Raw genomic sequence first — 24,483 nt, forward strand, 5'->3', positions numbered from 1 at the left:
GAGGCATTATCGGTACGAGAGTATAGATTGAAGAGGAGTAAATTGAACGGGTCACATAAGGAGACTAAGGGAACGAGATTGTAAACAAGCCGGCAGAGACGAAGAGTCCATCTCTGCCGCGTATTTGGCCAACCAGAACGTTGGAGCAGAGTAACGTGGTCGAGTTCACGTGAACGATAGGAGTAACGCGAAACCCACGGCTAATGAAGAGAAATGTCTACGCGAAATGGAAAAATGTGCGTACGGTACGGTTTTGGGCGATAAAAAAAAAATGGCGCGAAGTTTCGGTGGTCACGCGCGCGCGAAATCGTGTCGGTGAATTTCTAACTCCACCGGAAACACGATACGAAAGATCGGTGTATTCGTAAATAGAGGATGACTAATTTACCTCGTGGTATCGCCGTTTTTCTCCTCGATTTCCAAACGCTCCATTTCCTTCTGCAACATGCCACCTTCCGCGAACTTATCCAGAGACATGGTTCGTTCGTTGTAATTCTCACACAAGAACCGACGGGGGATTATTTACAACAATATCGTTGGCGCGGTTTAGCACTGTTCAATATAATATATATGTATATATATTATACTGTATATTATATATCTATATATATATATTTTTATTTTCTCTCTCTAAATATCTTTCTTTTTTTTTCTTTTTTAATGCAGCTTCTCGCCGTTGGCTGCCGCTAATCGACTGAGGTAGACAAACACTGGCACTAACACTGGCTTGATTTCTCGTTCGCGCAAACGAACGAGCACGAATGAAAGAGAGAAGAGCTCTCGGAGAAAAAGGATGAAAATAGGACACACGACCGGCGTATATGCTTCGAAGACTACGAAACACACGGTGTCGACGTTACAAGCCACACTCGGTTAGGTCCGTATAGTAGCGTCCTCTCTCGTTTCCTTAATTTCGCGTACTCCTTCGCGCGTGTTCCTCCTCCCTCTCTCGTCCTCCGCGCACACGGCTCTCTCGACCCTTTCGTTGAGCACTGTCCCTGTCTCTCTCTCTCTCTCTCTTTCTCTCTTTTTCCTCTCCTCTCGGCTTTTCCACCTTCTTCGCGACAGAGACGCACGATATATAAATATATATGTGTATATATATATATATATATATAACGATTGAGAAATGATCCACCAACGACGATGATGGAAAGAATTATAACGAGCGAAAGGAACTGATGTATATATCCACGGGGCACCGGTTCGGCTAGCTTCCACCCAAGACGGAGTCTCGCTCGTCTCGTTCTCTCAACGACCGCCAAAGGGAAACTCGCGCGGGTGGAGCAGTTTCGTACTTTCCTCCTCTGCTCCTCGGGCTTTCTACGAACCTCCCCTTACCCTCCTTGCCCTCGGTGGCGTCCTTCTTTCTCGTTGCCGTCTCTGCCGTCTTGCTTCGGCCAACCGAGAAATCCCTCCACACGTATCGAAGACGCGCGAGCACTTTTACCAACTGAACGGAGGAGACAGGCCGAGTAGCTCGTACGTGATTGGTCGCTCCGGACGATTCCGGGACCGTGCGTTATCCGGTTCCCGCTACTGCTTCTTGCTACCTCTCTCTCTCTCTCTCTATCTCTCTCTCTCTCTCTCACTCTCACTCTCACTCTCTCCCTTACACCCGTTGAACACCGTTTCACGCGATGACACAACAGGCTGGAAACACCGATGGAAAAAGAGTCGCGTCTCCCACGGAACGATAGTCTCGGCGGGTACTCTATCTCGTACGTAATACACTCGTGTATTCCTGACGCACGTGGATCAATCGACCGCGTGGCGAGAAGGCGCCGGTGCGCGGTTTTTCAGCACGGACCAAGTGCGAGGCGACACGACACCCCGGCTTCCACCGGCTCGTAAACGACGCTTGTACGTGGGTGTGCCCTCCCTCTGGTTCGCCACTTTTTCCTCGGTTCTCTCTTCTCCCTCTTTCGGTTTTTGCCCAGCCGTCGCTCGGTCCTGCTACCCCTTTCTCAGTTTTCGATCAGCGCTGGTCGCGATCACGACGATCAATGGGGGCATAAACGCGCGTCGAGGACAGAGTGACGCTCGGTGTCACGAGTTTTGCCACCTAACGGATGAGCACACGGGTGTCGAGTAAAACACACACGGCTGGAGCAGGCGTGCTGCGCTGACGGCGGCTATATTGGCCGGGATATCTAACAAGAAAGCGCGCTGGGTACACTGATATTATTTTTATAACAACGCGGTGCGCGGCCGTCCTAGGCCGCGCCCAATGTACCCCCACCCTTGGATAGGTTTCCTCCCCTCCATCGGGAGTGTTCGTCCCTCTCCTGGTTAGGGGAAGCCTTACCGTTCCCTCCCCACCAAAAGACATAGCGTGTGAGACTACGGGAGAAGGGTGAATAGGAAAAGGCTCTCTCGACTATCCTGCGTGGGTATATCAAAACCGAAACGACATTTTCTTCACCGTGAATGCCATCTTGCTCCCGATAGCCGTTCGATCGTTAGGCTAAGATACCCTTACCCCTCACCGTGTATAAACACACTCCTCGTGGATTCCCGCTATTCGACCGTTCGCGTACTTTATTATGCTATAAATTTCGCCGGGGCACCATCTTGGATAATGCAAAGCCTGAAAGCCACGAGTCATTGGTCGCGAGCAGAGGCGCCATCTGATGGGAGCCGGTAAACACTAAGGGTTGTTTTTCCAGCGAATTTTCACGCGGAGCTACGACCAGGGAAATCGAGTCGCGATGACCAAATTTCACGGTTTTTCGACAGACTCCGTTTCGTTTAATATCCCTTCTGCCGTTTAAACCTGACGTTCCCTTATCGATCTGACGCTTCTCTCCGCGCAAGTTCCACAGTCTCCTCTATCTTACCAAAATTTGACTGAAAGATAATATCCAAACGTAGAAATTAAGACGACAGTTTCTCGATTTCTTACATATTTTGCTGTACCAGTTCCACAGATCGGGCTCGTCAACCAGCTAAGAAATGTAACGCTTCACCCTTGGGCTCGTCGACATCAAGGGCACTTCTCCGATCAACTTGTAACCCAAAAGGGGGAGATTACAAGTGCCCAACTACCGTGACTTTCTAAAAGACACCGCCGTACGTTATTCCACGCGTACTTGATTCACGTTTCATCGACGTTCGAATCGACGAGTACGAGCATCGGTACTAGGGTATTCGAAACTGCTCGCGGATCTTTACCAAACGCCCATGACCATAAAAAGACCCAAATCCCCGAACGACGAAATACGGATTCCTGGTTCTCCGTAGAGCCAAAGGGTTGATTCCGTTACGGAGGTCTCTTTGTTCGGCCAGGTAGAAAGGAAGGATTCGCCTTTCTTTTGTGCATGCCTGCAGGTATATGGGTGCAGGTCGACCACGGGTATTCGTGGCTTTTCTGCGCTCACGTTTCATCGTCATTATCTTTGGCAATGACGAGGGTGTTATCCTTGAACTAGATTTATCATTCACAGAATCGTGACCGGATAGCGTTCGAATTTGTGACGCGCTCCGAAACGCCTCACGGAATTCTATGTTGTATTTCCTCCGCGCCTTTTCGGAGCGGAAACTAATCTTGACGAGCCCCCTTCCAAATAAACTTCCTCGTTCATATGCGTTTGCATTATTTTTCCACGAATTGTAATCCGAGAAATTACCCGCGAAGAAGAAAATTGCATTTGATAGCGGACGATTATTTGGTGACAAAAATGTTTCGATCGAAAAGGGTAGATACCGTGGGCAAAATTGTTGATAATTCTATGCAAATTAGCCGCTTTACGGGAGCAAATACTCGAAGCTCGCGTCCACGCTTCCGTTTATGCGAACTTTAATGCGAACGGTCAACCGCACGATCGTAATTTTTAAGACGGGTTCTCCCGGGATTTTACCTGAATGGCACACCTGTACGACATGTGCCATGATCTCCCGGAAGAAAACAAATGATGATTACAAATCACCGAATTACGCAAAGGGGATATGCAGGATAAAAAAAAAAGGACGAACGCACCGAGCGAGGGGAGTGGACGCGCACAACCGAAGACGTTGATCCACTATAAACAAGTGGACACCCAGTTATAATACCAGCTTGAACTTGAATTTTTAATGCACCATTCGGTCACGTGGATGAGCTATGAATTTTTATTACACGACCGACCGAGAGGCGTCTCGTCCTTCGACTAAACAAACACTAGCTAGCAGGTTGATTCCATAAAGAAATGGAGTCATTTCATTTATTACAGAAAAGTGAAATGTGAGGGAATACAAAGAATTTTGAAACTATAAGTAAATTAAAATAAGTAAATTAAAATATGCGTTGCATATTTTATAATTCACGGTCTATTAGACGTTTTTAAGCTTCCCGAACGTGTGAACTCGTGGAAGCCACGGTCGTTTAAAACCAAGCTCGTGCACATTTTTTTTTCTAGCAGCTTAAGCCCCCATCAACTAATTCGGTAAATGATCAATCGATTATCCTCTTCATCGAGCGTAAATCGGCTTCCTAGAACCATCCTCTATGGTCCGTGACTTATTTTTGTTTTACCCACCTATATAAAATCGTCAACCCTTGCGCTGCCGGTTTAGCACACGCAGATTCGGTGTTAACGCGAACGTAGTTAGTAGACAGTTTCGCCAACGAGGCTGGGAGAAAACGAGACTCAAAAGCGATGAATATCTTCGGAACGCGTTCCAAGAATTCACCTTTCCGTAGGTTTCGGTTAACGGAGTCTAGAATCCGATAAATACCATTCTTCCGAACGAATAACGTCGAATTCGCATGGACAGTCATGCCGAGACGAAAAGTGCGGACTTTACCGCGAAACGCCGTAGCGGCTCTTTGTTCCACGCGGTAATTATGGTTGCGGTAGGTTAAGACAGTGGTTAAGGATAATTAATAGTTGGACGGCTCGTAAATATCGGTATCAATGAAGCGTGGTCGAAACGTGACGCGAGGATCGTCGAATGGTTTCCGGGCGCATAAAAATTAATGGATCTGGCGTTAACCTTCGAAGCAACTATCCCTATTCCATAGGACTCTTCAAGGTTGACCGTTGGTCGCCCTTTGGAAAAGAATGTCCGAAACGTGTGCTTCGTTGAAGATCACGTACGGGCAAAATAAAAACCAAGTCTGTCTTCCGTAACTTTAGGGTAGAACAAATTTACTTTTCGAAAGGCGATGAAACGCGACCAAGATTTTTTTTTTCCTCGGTGGCTCTAATATTCTAACGGACAACTATAAAGTACGTCTCTGCTAAAAATTCGGTGGCTGTAAAGGGTCAGGCGATAACTCGAAGGCCGTCATCGCGAAATGTCTGTATCTAAAAATAATTACTCGGTCGGTCTTATCAATGTAATTTCCAATGGCAATGCCATCCACGTGATTCCGTGGAACCCATGGAGTGGGTAGTTTAATAACTGGGACGTCCGTAGAAACGAACGTTCCGAGACGAAGGGAACGAACGAGAGAGGCTTTTACCCCTCCAGGGTGGACCAGCCGATGGAAGGAAAGCAAGGAGGAGCGACGTAATTCGGGCCAGGAGGAAAGGGTCCTCCAAGGGGAGCAAGGAAGACGAAGGGTGCACACGGGAAAAGGGAGAATTTTGGGTGGGGACAGAGAGGGTAACGGGGGTAAAGAGAGAGGGAAAGAGAAATGCGAGGGTGCGTAAGGGTGGCAGAGCCCTGGAATCAATAGTGGCCACGCACCCTTGAAGAATTTTCGCACCAGGAGCCCGGATGTCTCAGGACAAGCTGGAAAAGCTTTCCCGGCTTCTCTGGCCAATACCGGTATATGGCGGAGAAAATCGAATCGAATGGGTGTTATTTTAAAGGGAGTCGACCGATATGATTTCCCTTAATCGTGTGAGAACATATCGCATCAAAGGAATGAAAGGAGATGTCGTTTCGCGCAACGAGGAACCCGAATAGGATGACCAACAGTAATAGTGTACTAACTGTCGCAAACGTGTTAACGTTATTAACCTTGAAACGGACCTGAAAATATTTTTGAGATTCGAATAAATATTTGAGATCATTCGGTAAAGCTTAACTATTATAGATTGACGATTCTTTATCCATCGGTGAATGTACAAAGAAATTCACAAATTTCGCAAAATTTAATTCACTCGTGGCTGCGTCTAAACAGTCGAGAATTTGTTCAAACTATATCGTTGAACTTGTTATTCACGCACGAGCGATTACACGCGTAATCCGATAATTCTATTTGTCTAGCCACACGGCTTCCAATCGTAGCGATTCGGAGTGGTGTTTTAACATCGTCGAACGGCACACGCGAGATCCTTTTATTCAAAATAAAAATATTCCAAAAACGTGCTTTCAGTATTTTCACGCGAAAAGCGTTCGTCTAATTCGCGTGGTACGTTTCGAAAATAGTTTATTCAAGATAGGTGTACGGTTTGGAATTGGATCATGGAGTATGTATTTAATAGACGAGTTAGAAAAATAGGATGGCTGGGAAAAATGACTCACCTCCAACCACCACCAGCTTGGCCAACTGAAGATTCTGGTAGGGCGTCGCCGCTACCCCTAGAACAGGGAAAAGGAAAGCTGTGGGATGATACGTAAGGACACAGGAATGAACGGATATATTAGAAAAATGTACTAAGATAAGGATAGAACTAATTTAAAGTAATAATTAGAGGACTAATATCGTAATAATATACCATATTAATTTATCTGTGATATTTAATTCAGTTTCCTGATCGTAAACGAGCAGAAAACTGAAAATGGGTACCCCGATGCTTCGCAAGGATTCTTGGAGGACACGACAAAGAAAATCGAAAGTCGAGGTTGACGATTCGCAATGTAAAAAAGTTTGGCACCGCGTATAATTGGAGGAGCTCGCGACGTGCATATTAATTGCGATGTATCTGGTGGCGGACGAAAAAAGAATTAATAATAACCGCGTCGCCAAGATACGGATCTGGTTGGTCGGTTGGCCAGGTGCAGCGTCTTCCGTGATCCGTGCATATTCGGAGGGTTTCTTTTTCACGGCGTCCTTTTGCTTCGGTCACGCCAATTAAGAGGCGTCGCCGTTAAAATCACCTTTATGCTACCTTCGTACCAGGCTACCGTGCGAGGTTTCAATTTGTCAGGGTTGAAATTTCTCGACGGGATTTTTTTTTCCAAAAATTGACCTTTCACTCTTACGATCGTGATCGCCGAAAACGAGCGCGTATTATCCGACATTAAATGATGCAATTTTTTCGTACGCGATTGCGAGAGTATCGAACTCCGCGACGTAGCGCTTCACGAAATGTATAATTATCCGTGCTTATTTTTTATCACGACGCTTTAATATGCCCTGAAAACGTTCGTCATGGATCAATTTCAACGTTCAAACATTTCGTTGTAGCAATTATCCGAGACGGTAATTTACGAGGGTTTGTAATAAAGAAGTTGACGAAGTACTGCCGTCGTTATTATTATATGTTATGTGTATCTACCAAGGTTCTCTGGACTTTCAACGTCCCCTCAGAGGGGACATCCGAGCGCAAAGGGTTAACACTCGCCACGTTAATTTAGCAGAATCGTTTTCCATGTTCGTTCCATCGATGCATTCGCAACGCCTGAAATTGACCAAAACAAAGAGTCTGCGGGTGTAAAATAAATATCAGCTTGTCCAAGACACCAATACGATACTGTAGTCGATTTAAGGGGAATTGAGCGATCAAGAGCCGAAGTCAATCGCGAGAATCAATTTTCATCCCCCAGCGCGTTTCACCGATACAGTGGCGACTCGCAACGGGGGCAAAAAGCGAATCGTTCCACTGGAGCAATTTGAAATTAAGGCATCGAACGTAATTCCGCCGCCTGGGCTGCACCAGCAGCTGCGTTTAACAACAAAAATCGCGTCTCCCGTGGCATCGTCCAAGATTTTACGATCAGGCCACGCTGTTATGTCGGCTTTAAAGCGGAACCATCGACGTTGCAACGGCGAGAAAGTGCACCAATGCAGGGTTGCACCGTGGTAGTGGTGGTACGACGAGAGTGAAAACAGTGACGGAAGGAAGAAGGGGACAGGAGGGTGGGGGGTATATAACAATTATTGCACGTCAGCGTGCCTCAATTTCGAGATAATTAAACCAGGCCCTTTACACCTGCGGATTGCGCCGAGTCTCTACACGAGCGCACCCGTGTAATTTTCTTTTACACCGAGACGATCTCTGCTCATCTCTCGGATCTCCGCGTGATAAGAAATCGACCGATGAAAACAACGACGGATAAAGAGTAGAAAAAAGGAAAAAAGAAAAAACAAATGGTAACCCCAACCGTCTCTGGTTTTTGCTGGGAAAAAAAAGCTATCGTCACGACGGAATTCGACGCGTCGTGACTCAATGTTCTTACGTGCCCCTTAACATCGAGGATGATTAATGGCTATTAACGAGGGGAATGACCTGCACCAACGTTCGGGATTTAAGCGTGAAGCATTTAATATCCTGAAAAACGTAATTTACTTTGTAGACAAGCTGCCTCGATCGCGACGTTGAACTTTTTGCAGACGGTCCCGTAGGGATACCGAGGGGTGGAGAAATTAAGCATACGCGTCCTAATTACGTTTTTAGGATTAAGAATCTCGTAAGGTACAATTTGTATTTAGCGTCTTACTTTTTATATCCGAACCATACAGCGCGCATGCGAGAGGACACGATATCCAAAGTGCGCGATATTCAGAGGTAAATTGAAAATCTTGTTAGACGCGAGCGATCGGATCGTCGACCGATTAGACATCGGCGAATCTTTAAATTTCATTTCGCTGCTGCTCCGCCGGGGCTCTCGGATGGTAATCGCGTTTTCGTTTCTGGCGGGTTACTTAAGGGCGTAAATTGCTTTGCGCGGCTAGCAGCCTGGAGCATCCGATCGGTAATTTCGATTGGAACTCATTGGCTTACGTTTAAAGGCTCCTCCACGTCGAACGGTTTCACTTTCGGTTATTCATAAAAGTATCACGTACGTTTCAAGCATAGGAGCAATTCAGAAGCCAGATTCACTTTAACGTAAACCTTCGTTATTAACCCTCCACTTCTACGGCGAGTCGGATCCGACCTTTGGGTGATTTCAGTCTTACCGAATTCAATAATTTACCGAGTCGTTTACTTGGTATTTCTAAAATTATCCGGTATCTGAGTCTAACGTTTTACACGTGGCAGTAAGGGACCTGTACCCCAGCACCCTGCGAACGTTAAAATCGTAAGGGGGGACAGGTTGCGTCGTTCCCTTGTCAGGGGCGATCTTTATAGCTCCGTGGAGTACCTAGAAGTTAGAGGCCCGTGTAAACGTAGTCTATCTCGTAGGTCAACCAGGTGTCTATTCGTCGATAGAATTTTTCGAGAGGCGACCCCGCGGGACGTACGTCGGTTTCGTGTGTGAACGCAGCTGCACGTATCGAGCTCTCCTCCTCATTAGGATATCGTCCCTCGAGGCCGGCAGGAAGAAGATGCTTTGAGCAAACATCGGAAGGAGCGATCCTACCGGGCGGGGTCCCGTTGTATCGTTTTGTTTTCGCTCATCCCGACGTAAGAAGGCCGCTGCTTGCACGCAGAAGAGCGGATCGCTGAAGCCAAATAAAGAAAAGGGAGCGGAAAGCACGATCCAGTTTCGTGTTTACCCGAGGCCTTTATATGCGCGTCAATTCACCTAGAATCGTTGCGTAAGAGATTACCCGATAATCCTCGCGCAAAGTCACGCGTAAAAAGAACGTTTAGGAATTCAAATCGCGCCTCGGGATGTGGACCAAACGGGAACGAAACGCAAGCATCGAAAGCGACTCTTCCGCAGTGTGTTCACCGAGACCCTACAGAGGCCACGTGCTTCGCATTCCTCGACCGAGTCCAAAGGTTTCTGTTCTTCCACGACTGCCACCTAATGGAACTAACTAGGATGAAACGTTTTGTTCGAGAATTCTCCTGTTTTCGACATCTTTCGTTCCTAGAACGAAAACTGCTTGAATTAAGAAAAACCTGATTCACGGTTACGAGACTAAACGCGTCGCTGGGAGCGCGCGCTTGCGTGGTGCGCCAGTTGCAGTAGATGCAACAAGTGCAAGGGTAGCGCCTGTCAATCTCCTGCAGTTTTATACGGATCTCGATCTAATAGGAAGTAGTTGTCGCGGAAGGGTTGCTTTTTGGGGAGCTTCTCTGTTATCTAGCTCTATAAAGTTCACTCTATTTCCACGAACATTGGTACAAGTATGCCAAGTCTCAGACAACGACTTCCTGCCACGTCTAACGAGGAAAATCATTTATGCGAAATAAGCCCGGCACGGTGTGAGTGTGTACGATACTCTGTAATTTAATAAGCGTATTATTTCGGTAATCTTGCCCGCGTCGATCCGTCTCTTTGATGCAGCGAAACGTCCCCTGTAATAACCCTATCGCGTTTGAAATGCGTCGCGCACGCATCGTCCCTTCCTCCCGTTAAAAAGGAGGGGGAGGAGGAGGAGGAAAAAAAGGAAGGAGAGAAGAAAAGGGAAAAAAAGTATCAACAACATTCAGAAATTCGAGTCGCGCCTGCGTGCCGTGGCAGCCGGCTGTGCATTGACGCAACAAGTGCATGCAGGATGCACCACGAGTAACCGGGGAGGAGGGAGGAGGGAGGAGGGAGGGGTGAGGGGGTGAGGGGGGCTACGGGGTTGGGTGGGGTGGTCTGGGGAAAAGTGGGGAGTCGAAAGGGGTGGAGGACGAGCAGAGGCAGAATTAAATGCAAGGCGAGGGAGGGGGCACAACCACCGGGAGAAGGGCACGAGGTTGGCACGCGCCGAGTGCAACGATTCACTCCAAGAAACGAGAGAGGGAAAGAAAAAGACGAGGACAACCGACACCGGAACGCAAGAGGGAGGGAGAGTGCATTGCAACCGAAAGGAAGATGTGCATCTCCGGGGCGATCTCTTGTAGCCGAGCTTTTATTTTCTCTCTTCCGCGTCCCGTGCAACGCGCTCGCCACATTTGTTCCGGCCGGGTTTATGCATCCGAGGGGACAAGTGATACGGACAAACGACCGCTCACGAGTGCACTTTTAATCCAGTCACTTTTCACTCGATCATGGGGATGGTTTCGTCGCGGATAAAAAACAACTGTTGACTCTATCGTTTCCCTTTCTCCCTACGAGATTATTAGCGACCACGTCAACGATTACAATTTAATTATAATTCTTCTATTTTGTCATTACAAATGATGTGTAAAATATTCGATCTAATCTAATTTTCTAACGAGATTTGCTTTGAGAAATGAGCAAGGGACGAGGACAAGCAGAGAAGGGCAGCGTGCACTGCAATCGAAAGAAAGTCGACCTTACGCCGCTTCTTGTACGTACCCAGCTTTTCTTTCCGTCGTCGCATTTGTTAGCGCGAGTTTATGAATCGGAGGGGATAAGTGATACAGACGAACGGCAGCTCTCGAGTGCAGGAAATGCACACAAAGTGCATTAAGCCGCCCGGGTAACCACCGGCTGCAGGGGAGCTGACTTACCCCCCGTGCACCCTTCCTATCGTGCAACCTGACCGACCTGATATGCACCGCTAGGTGCACAGGCCTTGTTATGCAAATGAGAAAAGTGCAACCTTGTAAATGCAAGTGGAAAACAGTAAGCGCGTGTGGTGCAACTGCAAGGAATGGCACCGGCGTCGGTACTGTTACTGCTTCACCCACTTTGTGGTTATGATCCTGAACCGGGGGACGAAACGTAAATTACTGGTTTCAAGTTTGCTCGCGACGACTTTTCGCATTCTCATACACCATTCGACGATGCTCAACATTTACTTGTTTTGTGAAAAATCCGATTTTTATTCTTCTACTCTAAATCCTCAAGTTTAACATACTAATTTTAGTCCAAGTCCGAGTTAAAATGAAAATTATTATTCCTCGCTTGTAAGGAGAGAAAAAGGAAAACACTACCTTATTTATTACAAAATTGATCGTATTCAGACGTATCGGTGCAACGATTCGATTACAGTAACATCCCTCGCGAGCCGGCTTTACCGCAACACGGCTTTGCACGCAAGAAGTGAATAACGTATAATGCACGTGCCTGCATTGTACGGATCCGCCGCAAAGTGAACTACCTTTCATCGAGACCAGATCACCCCTTGCGGTTATCGTATTAAGGCATGTGCGCACTTTTCGAATTTTCGAGGAATCCACCACGCAACGAAAGGTGCCCACGATCTCGCACGTTTCAATTTAAATTACAGAATTGTGAGAAATAATATTTTCGAGTAGAAAATGTTTAAAAGACAATTTAACGGTCGATGGGTTGAAAGAGCATCGAGAGATATAATTAGGGTCATACGATAAAAATTTTCCGCTCGGTTCTCACACTCACGGCGCCATAGTAACACCGCACAGTGGCGGAATTAACACAAAAAGGGCCGATAGAGCCAGTTAAAGAAGATAGAATCAGAAACGCGGCGGATCCCATGGAATCATTGTGAAGATTCACGAGGGGTGAGACCCCCAGACCTCAAACTAGTTTCTTCCTCGGTACCAGTTCGTTTCTCGGTCGTCCTCGTCCTTTCTCTTTCTCCGCCTCATCTCGCCCTTTCTTCTTCATGTCACTGTAGCCACTGTACGAGAGTGCTTTACATTTGAAACATATCGGCTTATATGGAAATGAATGTTTAGCCATGCATCGGCCTTAAACATCAAAAACGAGGAGCCTAAGCAACGCTCGCTGCTGGAAGCTGATACGCGAGTTCTCGCCAAAGGTGCAGGAGACAACTCGGAAGTGATACTCGTCTCGTCGAATTGTCAGTCCGTCTATTGTCGAATAACGATCTCCCCGTTCAATCTTTTCACCAGCAATCGTGAAAGAGGTGTCGCTCTAACAACGGTAGCATTTGTCACTTCAATTTAATGGACACACGAGTCTAAGCAGGTTTTACCAAATGAATTTCGATGAAGTCGTAAATATTAATAACCGGGCCAGTTAATATCTGCGGGATCTTACAAGATCTGGGTGACCCTCCTATTCACCTTCTTTTACCGTGCGAGTTTCACTTTGTTTTGCAAACATAAATTCGAAGTACAGAATCCAGCAAAAATACGATGCTTCGTGCTAAATTTTTACTAATCGTGGTAATGGAATGAATGGAAAGAGTCGATGACCGAATCGGTGTCGAAATTAGGTGCACTGACCTTATTATCTCTATCTTAATGGGGTAACAGCTATCGCATTACGACTTGACTGATGATGTTGAATGAGTGATAGTATAATAGTAACTAGGTTTAATACTCGTTCTAAATAAAATATAGAGAGAGAAAGGTAAATATTAATTTTTCATCGATCAAGAAATCACCTACCGTGCAACACTTGATTGAGAAACGCGAAGAACTGAAGGAAGACAGAAAGAATCTACGTATCTCAAAGACCTTAGACATTTTTGTTTTTATTATTTCGTTCAGGCAATAATGATTTACAGCAACGGCCGCTACCCGCGTATAATTTAAGCGCTGTCAAGATTTCATTTCAACGATAAGATCGCGCGGCGAAGTTTTAATTTCGTTTCCATATGAAACGTTTTGCAACTATTAGTGCTAGGTGGTGTCTGGCGTAAAAAGTGCTCACTGGTACGCCTCGTTAAACTGTCCGCTCGGTGCACGTTGCCTTTAATTGCTCTTATCTCCGTTCGAGTATCGTTACGAGCAGCAACAAATCCACGGTTTATACGATTGCACGTACGTATCGTCGATAAGGTTCCTCGTGGCAAGAAGTGCCCAAGTGGTATGAGCAAACGGGAAGAGAAACATAGGAAGGAGCGAGTCCGGGGGATGGTGAAATAACAGATTGCAGTTGTGGCACGAGCGAGCAGCCTGGGCTCAGCTCGGGGCTCGTAAGGAGAAGGCAGGTGCCACATTTTTTTTTCGAACGCCTGCCTCACCGTCCAGGAGGCTACCTCGGTGTGCAGAGGCTCCCAAACGTTTCTCTACCGGCACCATGAAACGTGCCGAGTTTCCGTAAAAAAAAAAAAAAGAAAGAAAAAAAGGAGAGAGAAGACAGAAATTTCGAGCTAAATACGCCGCGATTAATCTCTCTAATCCACTTTACGACAAAATAAACTAGGAGCACGAGGGAACAATAACGAAGAAATAGAAATGAAATTTAGCCTATCCAGGTGTATATATGTGAAAATAGTTTCTTTGGAAGACACATTTTTCATTTACAGTGAATCCCGTAAATATTCGTACCCTCTATTTTCCGTGCGAGTCAGACACGTGAACCATGAAGTGAATTAAAGAATTAATTACGAGATGCGCGCAAGAGTGCTGTGTATATACAGTGAGAATACGTACCATTTATCCGTAAATGTGGGAGCATGGCGAAGAAACAGTGCGAGTTTAATGTAAATGTAAGTTATAGATTTAAGAACTAGCGTGCACAAACGTGGAACAACATGCACAATCACAGCCAGGAATGGACGAAATTTAATCCTCGCAGTATATGAATAAACACGGTGCAATCGTTTAAATACTAAGAAAAACCCCTTTATTATCGAACAAATTTTATTTATCTATACTGAAATTGAAGAAAAGAAAACAACACAGTGGTCAAGTCTGAGGGAACGGGTCAGCAACAGTTGTGTCGAAACCCGAGCCGAATAAAGGCTAGAAAGGTTGTTTCTCTTTTACCCGTTACGCGAAATTTGTATCTAGACAAGTATTTCGGCCATCCCTGGCTAAAAACTAGAAAACGTTCTGGGCCGACCCTATTTGGCGTACTCGTGGAATCGACCGCGGCGAAAACAACTTGGCGCAAAAATTTACATGACAATCGATATCGAAGTTTTCGGGGGTTGCCTCGTCCCGTACTTCTACCGAACTTCAATCCAAGTAATTGGCCATGTCTGTTACGCGGGACACGAACCCCACGGTTCCTTTGATGGGTGCCGATCAGACTATTCAACATTCTGCCGACGCGGAATGAGTTCCACTGCGGATAATCCTCGACGATTTTTGCTCGGACACGTTCGCCATGAGCTCGAGCTCTCCTCGTGTACGCGCTCGCGCGCAATTTACTCGCGTGCGGCCAATTATGCACCTCGTTATGCCGGCATTACGCGTGATCTCTCTTTCGATCGAGAAATAGCTGGCCAGGGTTAATAACCCCTTCGAAAAACTTTCTGTAAGCGATTACATAAAATTTCTCGAAGACAAATGGACTATTAGCACGTAAGGACAAGCAAGTTCTGGGGCGACTGCGCGGACTTTCGGTGACACGATTAATTTGTAACGTGCGCGTTAAAGAAAGTGTCATTGTCGGTGGACGCCCGACAAATTTACGATCGGTTAATGAGCGGCGGTTAACGATTTTCAGTAACGGGACATGCTGTAATTAGAGACGCTACAAGACACTTTCGTGGTTAATTCATTTAACGAGCAACCGTTTCGCACGCAAAATAACGCAGCGCGAGCGCAAAACACGGTTCGTTATCTTAACCTGGACGAGGAGGTAACCGACGAACCTCTTACTAAGCTGTAATCGTGATTGCAGTTGAGGTAATCGCGGCGAAACGAAATCTGTACACGAGAAAAACGATAATAATAGTTGGAGGATCGAGAACTCACCGTTTTTTCGGTCCACTGGCTACGGATGGCTCCACAACAAGCGACGATCCGAGATAGGCATATCCTGAAACCGAGAAAACAGAAAATTATTGTAAAAACAACACTCGCGAAGGAAGAATTATCGTTTGATGCATAAGACAGTTGTGTATCTAGCTATTTGTATATATAATGGCCAGAAGTAATATGTACAAACTATATAAAGGCACAACTGGACAAGAAATATTCATGTTTAAGATAGTCGAAGGATAAAATGAGAATGAAAATTAAATGATAAAAAGTCCTGACTTTTCCATTCTTGAATATCACAAAGATTCAACGATAAAGTAGGTGTTCATTTCTTTGACTCTAGGTGCAGCACCCACAATATATACAAAATTACCACAAAGCAGTGTCTAAAATAAATAATATAAAACGCGCAGCTTAAAACACGAGTAAGAATACAATACAAATGTATAAACATCTGAAAATTAGAACTTACTGTACTAAGTCATTTATAATTGATTTTTATTCAAACATGTTTGATCTCACTTTATTCTAATAAAGAAACGTTCATGAATATTTACACATATTATTGAAATACTTTGTCAAATAATTTATTCTAGACGCTACATTGTATTAACCTAAACATAACCTCGACGACGAAGGTACAAACCATACCTTAATTTATGTAACATATATTAATTTATCTCTCGAGCATTTTCTAGATTAGGAAAAAAAAATCAATGCGACGTAACTATGGCCAATTGTGCAACTGGAATATTCTCATAGCACCGAGAGGGTAAAGAAATTAGTTCATTGGGTCAGCGAGGACAACCTGTTTGAAGCCGCGGTTCGGTTGAACTTTGACCTCGGCCCGGAGCGAACCGATGGGAGATTTTCCCATGGAAAAGTACAACCGAACACCGGTTTCAACTCGAGAAGAACATGACAGTTGCTTCCGGGTTTTGATTTGCACATGTACAATGTCTAACGGCGCAAAAATCGCTGCAGTGATCCGCAGAGCTATCACATACCTTACTCGTATTCTAATCGGGATCAAGAGGTTATGAGAACGTATCCACGGTCACAGTTTCGTGCTGGTGAGTTTTTCGACACGGTCCGAGGGTCTCTATGGGCTAACACACGCGCACGCGAACACGTATTTCCTTTCCTAGGCGCCAGGTGTTGTCTCCTACCAGTTAGACACATCTAATTTTCCCTAACCAGTTCCTGAACGTGTTGTAGAACAAAAAAGAAATCGACGAAACTATTTTTGCCAGGCATCCGAGACGAACGATTTCGTTTCATCGTTCGTGAGACAGAATCCGACGTGAAAAAATAAAAATCGATCTTGTATCCTGAAATAAAACAGGCACTGCGAGAGGTCTTGACAACCATTACATACTACGTAACTACTAGACTCGTATTACGAAAATGACATTTTACGTACCTAGAGGTTCGAACACTCTCACGACGCAATGTTTCTTAGCGAATATTAACGCAATAATCTTTGATATGTAACCACCGAAGCTTCGCGTCGTACGATAGTCACGGAAATGAAAAAATTGCGCGGGATTTCCACGCCGCATACAGCTAGCTTTACTGCAATTTGACCGGATGCGATAATTTCGCTGCTAGCATATTATTACCGCGAGCACGCGGCAAATTTGAACTCGGAATTCTCCACTTAATGTATCACTTATATCTCTCGACTTACTTCACAGATCGATTAATCGCGTAACTTTCTGAATGCAGTTTCGATCAAGGAATCAGGATCAATCATATACAACGATGCTTGTCAGGACTCCCGAAATGTGTATAAATGATTCACACTCGATAGTTGGAAAGATTGATTTGGATCGCGTGGTACTCCTGGCGCCCCTAACGTTCGGTTGCGCGTGAAACTGTCTCTACAGCGATATTTCTGTTCCTGTAGATTAATCGTTCGAGGTTAGTGAGTGAACAAAAATCGTTTCGGTTTCGTGAAGTTATTTCGAAGTCGGTCATCGCAGGAGGCCTGGGTTCTTGTTCATATGAATTAGTTACAGTCGGTTTGCGTTAGAAGTACACAGGGCATTGCAGGCTTTGCGATGCTCGCAGGTCGTCGACGGACATCGATAACAATCTCGGCGCTTCGCGTTTGTCGTGCGCGGAGCGGTATACATTTTTTTTTCTCCATTCTTCTCTCTCTCTCTCTCTCTCTCTCTCTCTCTCTCTCTTCGAACGAGCTAAGCCTGCTTCAGAGCAAACCGGGTAGAATCTCTCCGCGTGCGTACAATGGCGTGTGGCGAGTGGCGGAATTGTTCGCGAAGAGTCTATTAAATGCGGCAGAACACTCTGTACAATGAAGGGTATGTATAATATAACCTACCGGGGCGGACTAGTTTGGGAATTCGGATGAATTAAAAAAATACGTGTGTAAAACGTAAAGTGAAAGAGAGGAAGACGCCGGTACGGTGCGGTGTCCTCTCGGTAACCACTTGAAAAGCGAAAGAAACGAAAGAGAAGCCCGAAGCAATAAAAGGAGGAAGTAGCACCTAAATGGCTACTTAGTATGTCCCGTGTCAAGTCCCTCCCCTCCTCCCCATTCGAACGGTCCATCTCTCCTTGTAGCAGTAATATTCGTAAGTGTTCCTATGCACGACGGCTCCGGCCGAGTACAACAGGTTTCATGCGAAAGCCAATTCGCAACAAGGTGTGAAAGGGAAAGGGGGGAGGTAGTGCTTGACGAGGTTTTAATTTGATTCTTATGTCGCGTTATATTCCACGCGAGCTTTTACGCTCGATTTCACGCTTATGGCGTTTAGAAGGGCCAGGACGTCTTCCCGTACATTCTAACGTACCTCTTCAACTGCAATGAAAGTAGACGCGTCAAGATTTACAGGAAACTAATGTCGGTATATCCCCCCAAACCAGAGTATCCACCAATCTTGTCTGTGTTAACCCTCGAGCGGTGTCGTAACTTAGGCACACAGTTGGCGTTACATAGTAAAAAATGTTAGTACCGAGGAAAGGTATTAAATACGTTAGTAGATATCGTCTAATGGGTAGAAACACCGGAGTTCATATATTAGTGGAAATGGTTCCATAACTTTGTCGATTAATATTTTCGATTCGGTCGAGAAATGTAGAGTTAGGCTCGTGTAACTAATTTTTGCGAGAATAATTGTATAAGGTCAAGTTCGTCGTCTACCAATAATTTTCAAGTCTGAGACGTGACGAAAGTGTCTGGAAAGTTTAACTAATAATTCCTCGCTAATATTAAATTTACCCAAGGATTACATGAAGCAGACAAACCAGTATTATTTCTAAACAAATAAACAAACGGTTCAACGCGATAGAAAGTCGATGTCGTGCAGCGTGTTATTGGTAGGAACGGCGGGTAAATTGCATCGGAAAAACGCGGGGATGGCTGTCGAGAACAGGACACCCGTTATACGCCTAAAATATACCGGCATCTCGCATGGGGCGCGCTGCTAAGAAATGCAGAAACAGCAGTTGCTATGCTAGGTGGTACTCCCTACAAACACACGCATACTTGCACACGATACACGTTCGAGCCTCTCTCCTTCTTTCTAAGCACCCGGTGAAATTCATGCATAAGAGAGGAACGCGCGCGCGCACAGGCCGGACTACGAGCGCACGGTTTACCCATCGCACACACACACACACACAGATTTCCAGGGGTCGTACATTGCGGTGCGTGTGTTTGAACGACGCACACTCTCCCAGACGAGGGAGTAGAAAGAGCAAACTAGAAAAAAGAGGAGGAAACGAGCGAGCGAGAGGAAGCGAAATGGCGGCAAATACGAAGGGTGTAGCAGTGGTGGTATTAGAACGGCAACGAGAAGGGAACAGTAAAGAGGGAGTGGAAACGAGATAGGGAAGCCCGAGGGACGACAAAGTGAGAGAAGGAAAGACAGAGGGACCGTAAGGGACGAAGCAACGGGGAAAAAGGGACAAGAACGAGCGAGTTAGAGGGAGGGAGCGAGACGGAAGCTGTTCCCGAGCTAAGCGTAGCCGGGTTCTAGAAGCGAGTTTTTGGATCGAGTCAGTGTATGTGGGCAAGAGAGTAGGTTAGCAGGCTCTCCCGAGGGAGAGGGTAATACTAGATTGTCCTGCTGAACGAGCAGGACGGCAAGTGCCTTTATAGTGGGTCAGTACTAGCCGGCACCCGGCTAGCAAGCTTTCAAGGTCTCCTTAGTGCTTCTACCTACTCCCTCCCATTCCACCATCTTCCCTCCTTTTACCTACAACGAAAACTGCCAGGTAGGTGAGGCCCAAGCGAGCGAGAAGCAAGCTTAGGAGAGCTATTCGGAGGTCGTCGCGCAACCCACCTAATATATATTCATTTTTTCTCTCTCTCCTTCCTTCAACCTCTTGCTCTTGCCCTCGCGTACCTTCCCTTTTCATTCTGCTTCTCTTCTTTGTTCCTCTTTCTTGCTACGTTTTACCGGTTCCTAACTTAAATCTCGTCAATTTCTGCTCGACGGTAGGACATGCGAACGGTTCCAGTCCTGAGTGATTGCGTTCGAATTAAGGCATGTTTCTACTGGTTTGTTTGCCTGATAAAATTTAGCCATTTTCATCGATTATCTTTGCTAGATCCTCTGCTCACCATAAGCGGGAATAAGACTAAAATTGTTTACGAATAGCGTTATTTATCTTCTATAGATACACAGAGACCAATTAAAATTTGATTCTGAAGGCATCCTCGCTTCGAATAAAATGTCGCGTACGAATAAGCACACATTCGTCTGTTGCATCGCTGAATCGTCCCCGCGTATCAAAAGCAGCGCGATACGGAAACCGCTGCATCAGCAAGTCAGATATAAAGTTTGCGTTACCTTCGTCGGTGGAGCTATCGTGTGTATCGTAACGAACGCATTCTATTAATAACTCGTGTCGTTATAAATAAACGTCGATAACCCTCGGCTCGTTTGAGATAACTCTTGACACGTAATCCTTCCTCGTACCTTGCAATAGCCACCCTTTTACGCACTTTCAATCGAGGTCGAATAATTATCAATTATCGAGGGTCGTCGGTATAGCTCAAGATATTGCTCTGTTCAAAAGAAAAGTCTTAAGATCTTAAAATGTCATCCTTAAATTTTTATTAGATTTAGTGCATTAGAATTAGCTCAACAAATCGCTAAAAAATTCTTATTAAAATAGAAGTTTGGTGTAACGAATAAAAGATAAACAGTTTCTGATCTAATACTTGTTGGTTAAATATTACAATCTGAACCGTAAAATGGAATTATCATTTTTGGATGGAATAAACGTAGTAAATAAATCGCAATACGGTGCATTGCCTATCTGTTCCAATAAAATTCTGCTCGTCGTTGGCCTTAATGAACGCTTGGACGCGAGATTGCGAATGTAAATTTCCATTTTTCGATCGAATTATGCGATCGAGGGGTCGTGAATTACTTTACGCGTACGCACGACCACGAAATGTAACCGTAACATCGTTGATATTGTTACAACGATAAGACACGGTGTACAGGATGACATAACACCGAAGAGTTTCTTGCGCTGGTAAGAGAGGAAAGGAGGTAGAGATAAAGGGAGAGGGAAAGAGAGAAAGAGAGAGTGAGACGGAGAACACCGGCTCCACGGGGAAGTAATAAAATATTTGGGTAGCGCTGAGCGGGAATGGGAATGGGAATGAGAACAGGTTCTTGTTGCGCATTCCAGGCCGATGCTGAATACCGATGCCTTGGACACGGCGGTTGGCACGGCTAGGTACATAAATTACTATTGAGTTACAACTCGCTAGCTCAGTCCCACGGAAATCCTTTGCGTCGTGAGTCACGGGTCAAAATTGCCCGAAACCAACAGCCAATTTGGCGAACACGCTTTCTAACGAATCGTTGATAACAGATTGCAAAGTTATCGGTAACATTAGCTCGTGGAATTATAGATTATTCATTTGATAGCGTTATCGCCCCTGAATCGTAACAAAAACCCAGGACATTTCTTAAACAGATGACCTACATAAAATATAATAGCAGATATTTGATAAAATATAAAAAATGTACGGAAAGGCGTTTTTGTTCGGTGACTAGAACATTCAGTTATTTTTATTTTTAAATATTACTTTTTTTTTCTATCAAAAAAAGGTTTTGGATCGTGTTCCTGCGTTAACTTCCGGCAAAGAATTGCGTGCTTCCTCGACCAGCGTTGTAATTATTTCATTACCTCCTCGAGGAATTTTCGAGGGCAAGGAACCAAGGTTCGGTTTCGGAGCCAGATATTACCCATTTAGTACGAAAAATAAATTTGCGAACGCGGTTATGGATCGCGTGATTCAAGGTAATACGTCTTCTACGAGCTTGCAGACTATATAATCGTGTACGCGTACGACGTTAATTAACCAGCAGATAAGATATATAATGTCTAAGTAACGAGTAATTATCCGTTCGAAATAAGCCCTCATACTTTTATTATTAATATTTCATCGTGTGCGTCTTAGGTCATATTGTGGGTTGCATTACTATCTTTTTCTCGAAAGGCACAAAACACGTGAGAGGAAACGTCAGTTACGAAAACAACTTGATCATGGTCGATAGTTAGGTGCTATTTATTCATAATGGCGATTCGAGATAAGGTTGACGGTTTAATAATTCATAATACAGCCTATTGCTAGTCCCATCCCTCATGTGGTTCTTGAACGTTTCTTTATATACCAATCAAAACATGGGGGTTGGAAACGTTTTCGTAAAAAGCTTGCTCGATCTATAGATTCCTACGTATCATGATACACAATCTCGAGCACACTTTAGAGGATTTTCCAAACACAAAATATTTTAACAAAGCCTGCTTAGATAACACTCACAACCCTGTCCATGCAATTAGAATCTTCGACGAACAAGATTTCTCGCAAAAAGTCAAAGGGGTGGAGACACATGCTTCTCATCGTGCAAATATAAACTCTGACGAAGGTACAGGAACGTTAATTAATCGAACGCGCGACGTATCCCTTTCTAACGGAGCGTAATTAAGGGCGATGTACGCCGACCCGTATTAATCTCAATTTCCCATCGGAAGGGAGAAGAAGCAAATATAGTAAATGTGAAACAGCGAAAGAAACAGTCGAAACGTTTTCCCTTCCGAGAACCAGCGGAATTTATATCGCGCTCTCGCTAATAGCTCGATGGATGTTCCTTTTAGCGAATGAAGATAAATATCGAACGGATACGTGCACCACCTTCTCGGTGAAATTTATTTACGTCATAAACAACGGGGATAAGTGTGCCCCCAGAAGCGGTGGAAATCGTGGTCGCGCGTGGCCCAACGGAATATCGCGTGGATATCGATAGGGTCTGACACGCTGGTAAATAAAATTGGAGTAGTTAGTCGGTCGGAGAGCCACGTTCGTTTTCGGTCGTGGGGAAAAGGGTAAAGCAAAAATTGCGTCGGACTCGGTTGGCCTTGTGGCATACTTCTCTCTCGTTTTCGTCCTACGTTCCACCCTCTGTTCTCGTCCTACTCGCGCGAATTATCCTTCCCGCTCGCGCCAAGGCTCTCCTTTCCTGCTCCTTCTGGCACACCCTTGCCCCGCGCTCTCAGCGTGAGAGCGGCCACACAAAGAGAGCACGAGGAGCACAATGGATTACTTAGACGGGTAGGTTAGTTTGCCCGAATGAAGCGAATGGGCCCACGCACGTTAAGATAGGTCCTGACTGGAGAATCCGCAGAAAGCGCGCCAAACGCGAAATCGCGTCCTGGATGTATCTCTCGACGAGACAGCCGTGTCTCTGTTCCCTCGAGACGAGCGCCAGATTTTACTCGAGACGAACTGGGACTGTCGTTGGGCCCAAAATGACAAGTTTCGCGCTTAGGGAGCCTTTCTAGCAAATTTGAACGCTTTACCGACCAGTAGCGATTTTTTGTTTAATAGCAAGCGACAAAGTATTGGTTGCCGTAACGTATAAAATATGTGCAGGGTAGACGAAACATTAGAAATAAATCGCAGCACGTTAGTGTTCAAATTTTGTCCATCGTTACCATGATCTCTGGGGATCCCGTAATCACCAACGCTAATTCGCGGGGAACTCGTCGCGTCGATCAATTTCGCAGCCGATTCGACGCGCGTCTCCGCAAAAATTCCTCGCGAAACTTGCCTTGACGAGCATATCTTTTTACGCGGACCCGATTCGCGCCAGATAAGAAAAAAAAATCGCCGCATATCTATCGCGGCGTATCAATCAGCTTTCGTCTCGCCAGTCGGCTGCGTCGGGAAGAAACAATTGGCTCGTAAATCTTGATTAAGCCGTTCGCGATGCAATTTTCTCCGCGGGGCCAATGCATAATAAATGAATCGCGAAAGTCTCTTCCTGGGCGTGCATATGCGGGATGCGCTCGCGAATGAAACAAAAGAGGGTGTCGGTAATCCCTGGCGTGTCGAGGTCGAGGAAAGTCGCGATTCGATTGTTACGCGGTAGTTGGGTGCGCTACGTGATACCTCATCGGGACGTGCAATAATCGCAATTTGACTAGTTGATCGAGCTCGAATTCAGATCTTCGAAATTACCAAGTCTTTGAGTCATCGCTTTGTTGGTTTAAAATCTATGTAGAAAATATATCGCCAAAACAAAGTGAATCCCGTTCTGTTGCGTAAAAAGAGAATTGAGTGTACCCTTGGCCTCGTCGGTTAAATCATAAATCCAACGACGAAAGAACGCGAAGATACAGCAGGTCAATTGACCTTTCGCGGAGGAATATAATTTTACAGCTTGTTAATTGGGCAACGAGCAATTTAACTCGAAATTTATCGAGCGATTTATTCGTTCATTAATTGTACTATTCGTTACACTTAATTTCTGAATGATGGTTTATAGCGTACGCCGATAGAATTGCTCCGTGAAATGCGCCAAACTCGATAACGCCGTTTATCGAGCATCGTGCAAAGTTCACGAGTTCCACGTTTGTACAAAGTGGCCGGATATATCAC

The 24,483-nt window shown here is 45.4% G+C and overlaps 1 protein-coding gene across 2 annotated transcripts in view; it reads right to left on the reverse strand.

Moving 5' to 3' along the window:
- The window catches only part of LOC128895395 (insulin-like growth factor 2 mRNA-binding protein 2), an 81,279-nt gene that overhangs the window by 47,864 nt on the left and 8,932 nt on the right, over window positions 1–24,483 (reverse strand). Inside the window, exon 2 of one of the 2 annotated variants that reach the window (XM_054157945.1) lies at window positions 15,546–15,609. In XM_054157945.1, coding sequence (XP_054013920.1) covers window positions 15,546–15,609 — 64 coding nt within the window. Of the gene's footprint in view, window positions 1–388; window positions 1,574–15,545; window positions 15,610–24,483 lie in introns of those variants that run through there. The other variant, XM_054157947.1, reaches the window with a different exon arrangement.

This window comes from Hylaeus anthracinus, unplaced genomic scaffold (assembly GCF_026225885.1).
Source record: "Hylaeus anthracinus isolate JK02 unplaced genomic scaffold, UHH_iyHylAnth1.0_haploid 5, whole genome shotgun sequence".
In the NCBI taxonomy this organism is placed as follows: domain Eukaryota; kingdom Metazoa; phylum Arthropoda; class Insecta; order Hymenoptera; family Colletidae; genus Hylaeus; species Hylaeus anthracinus.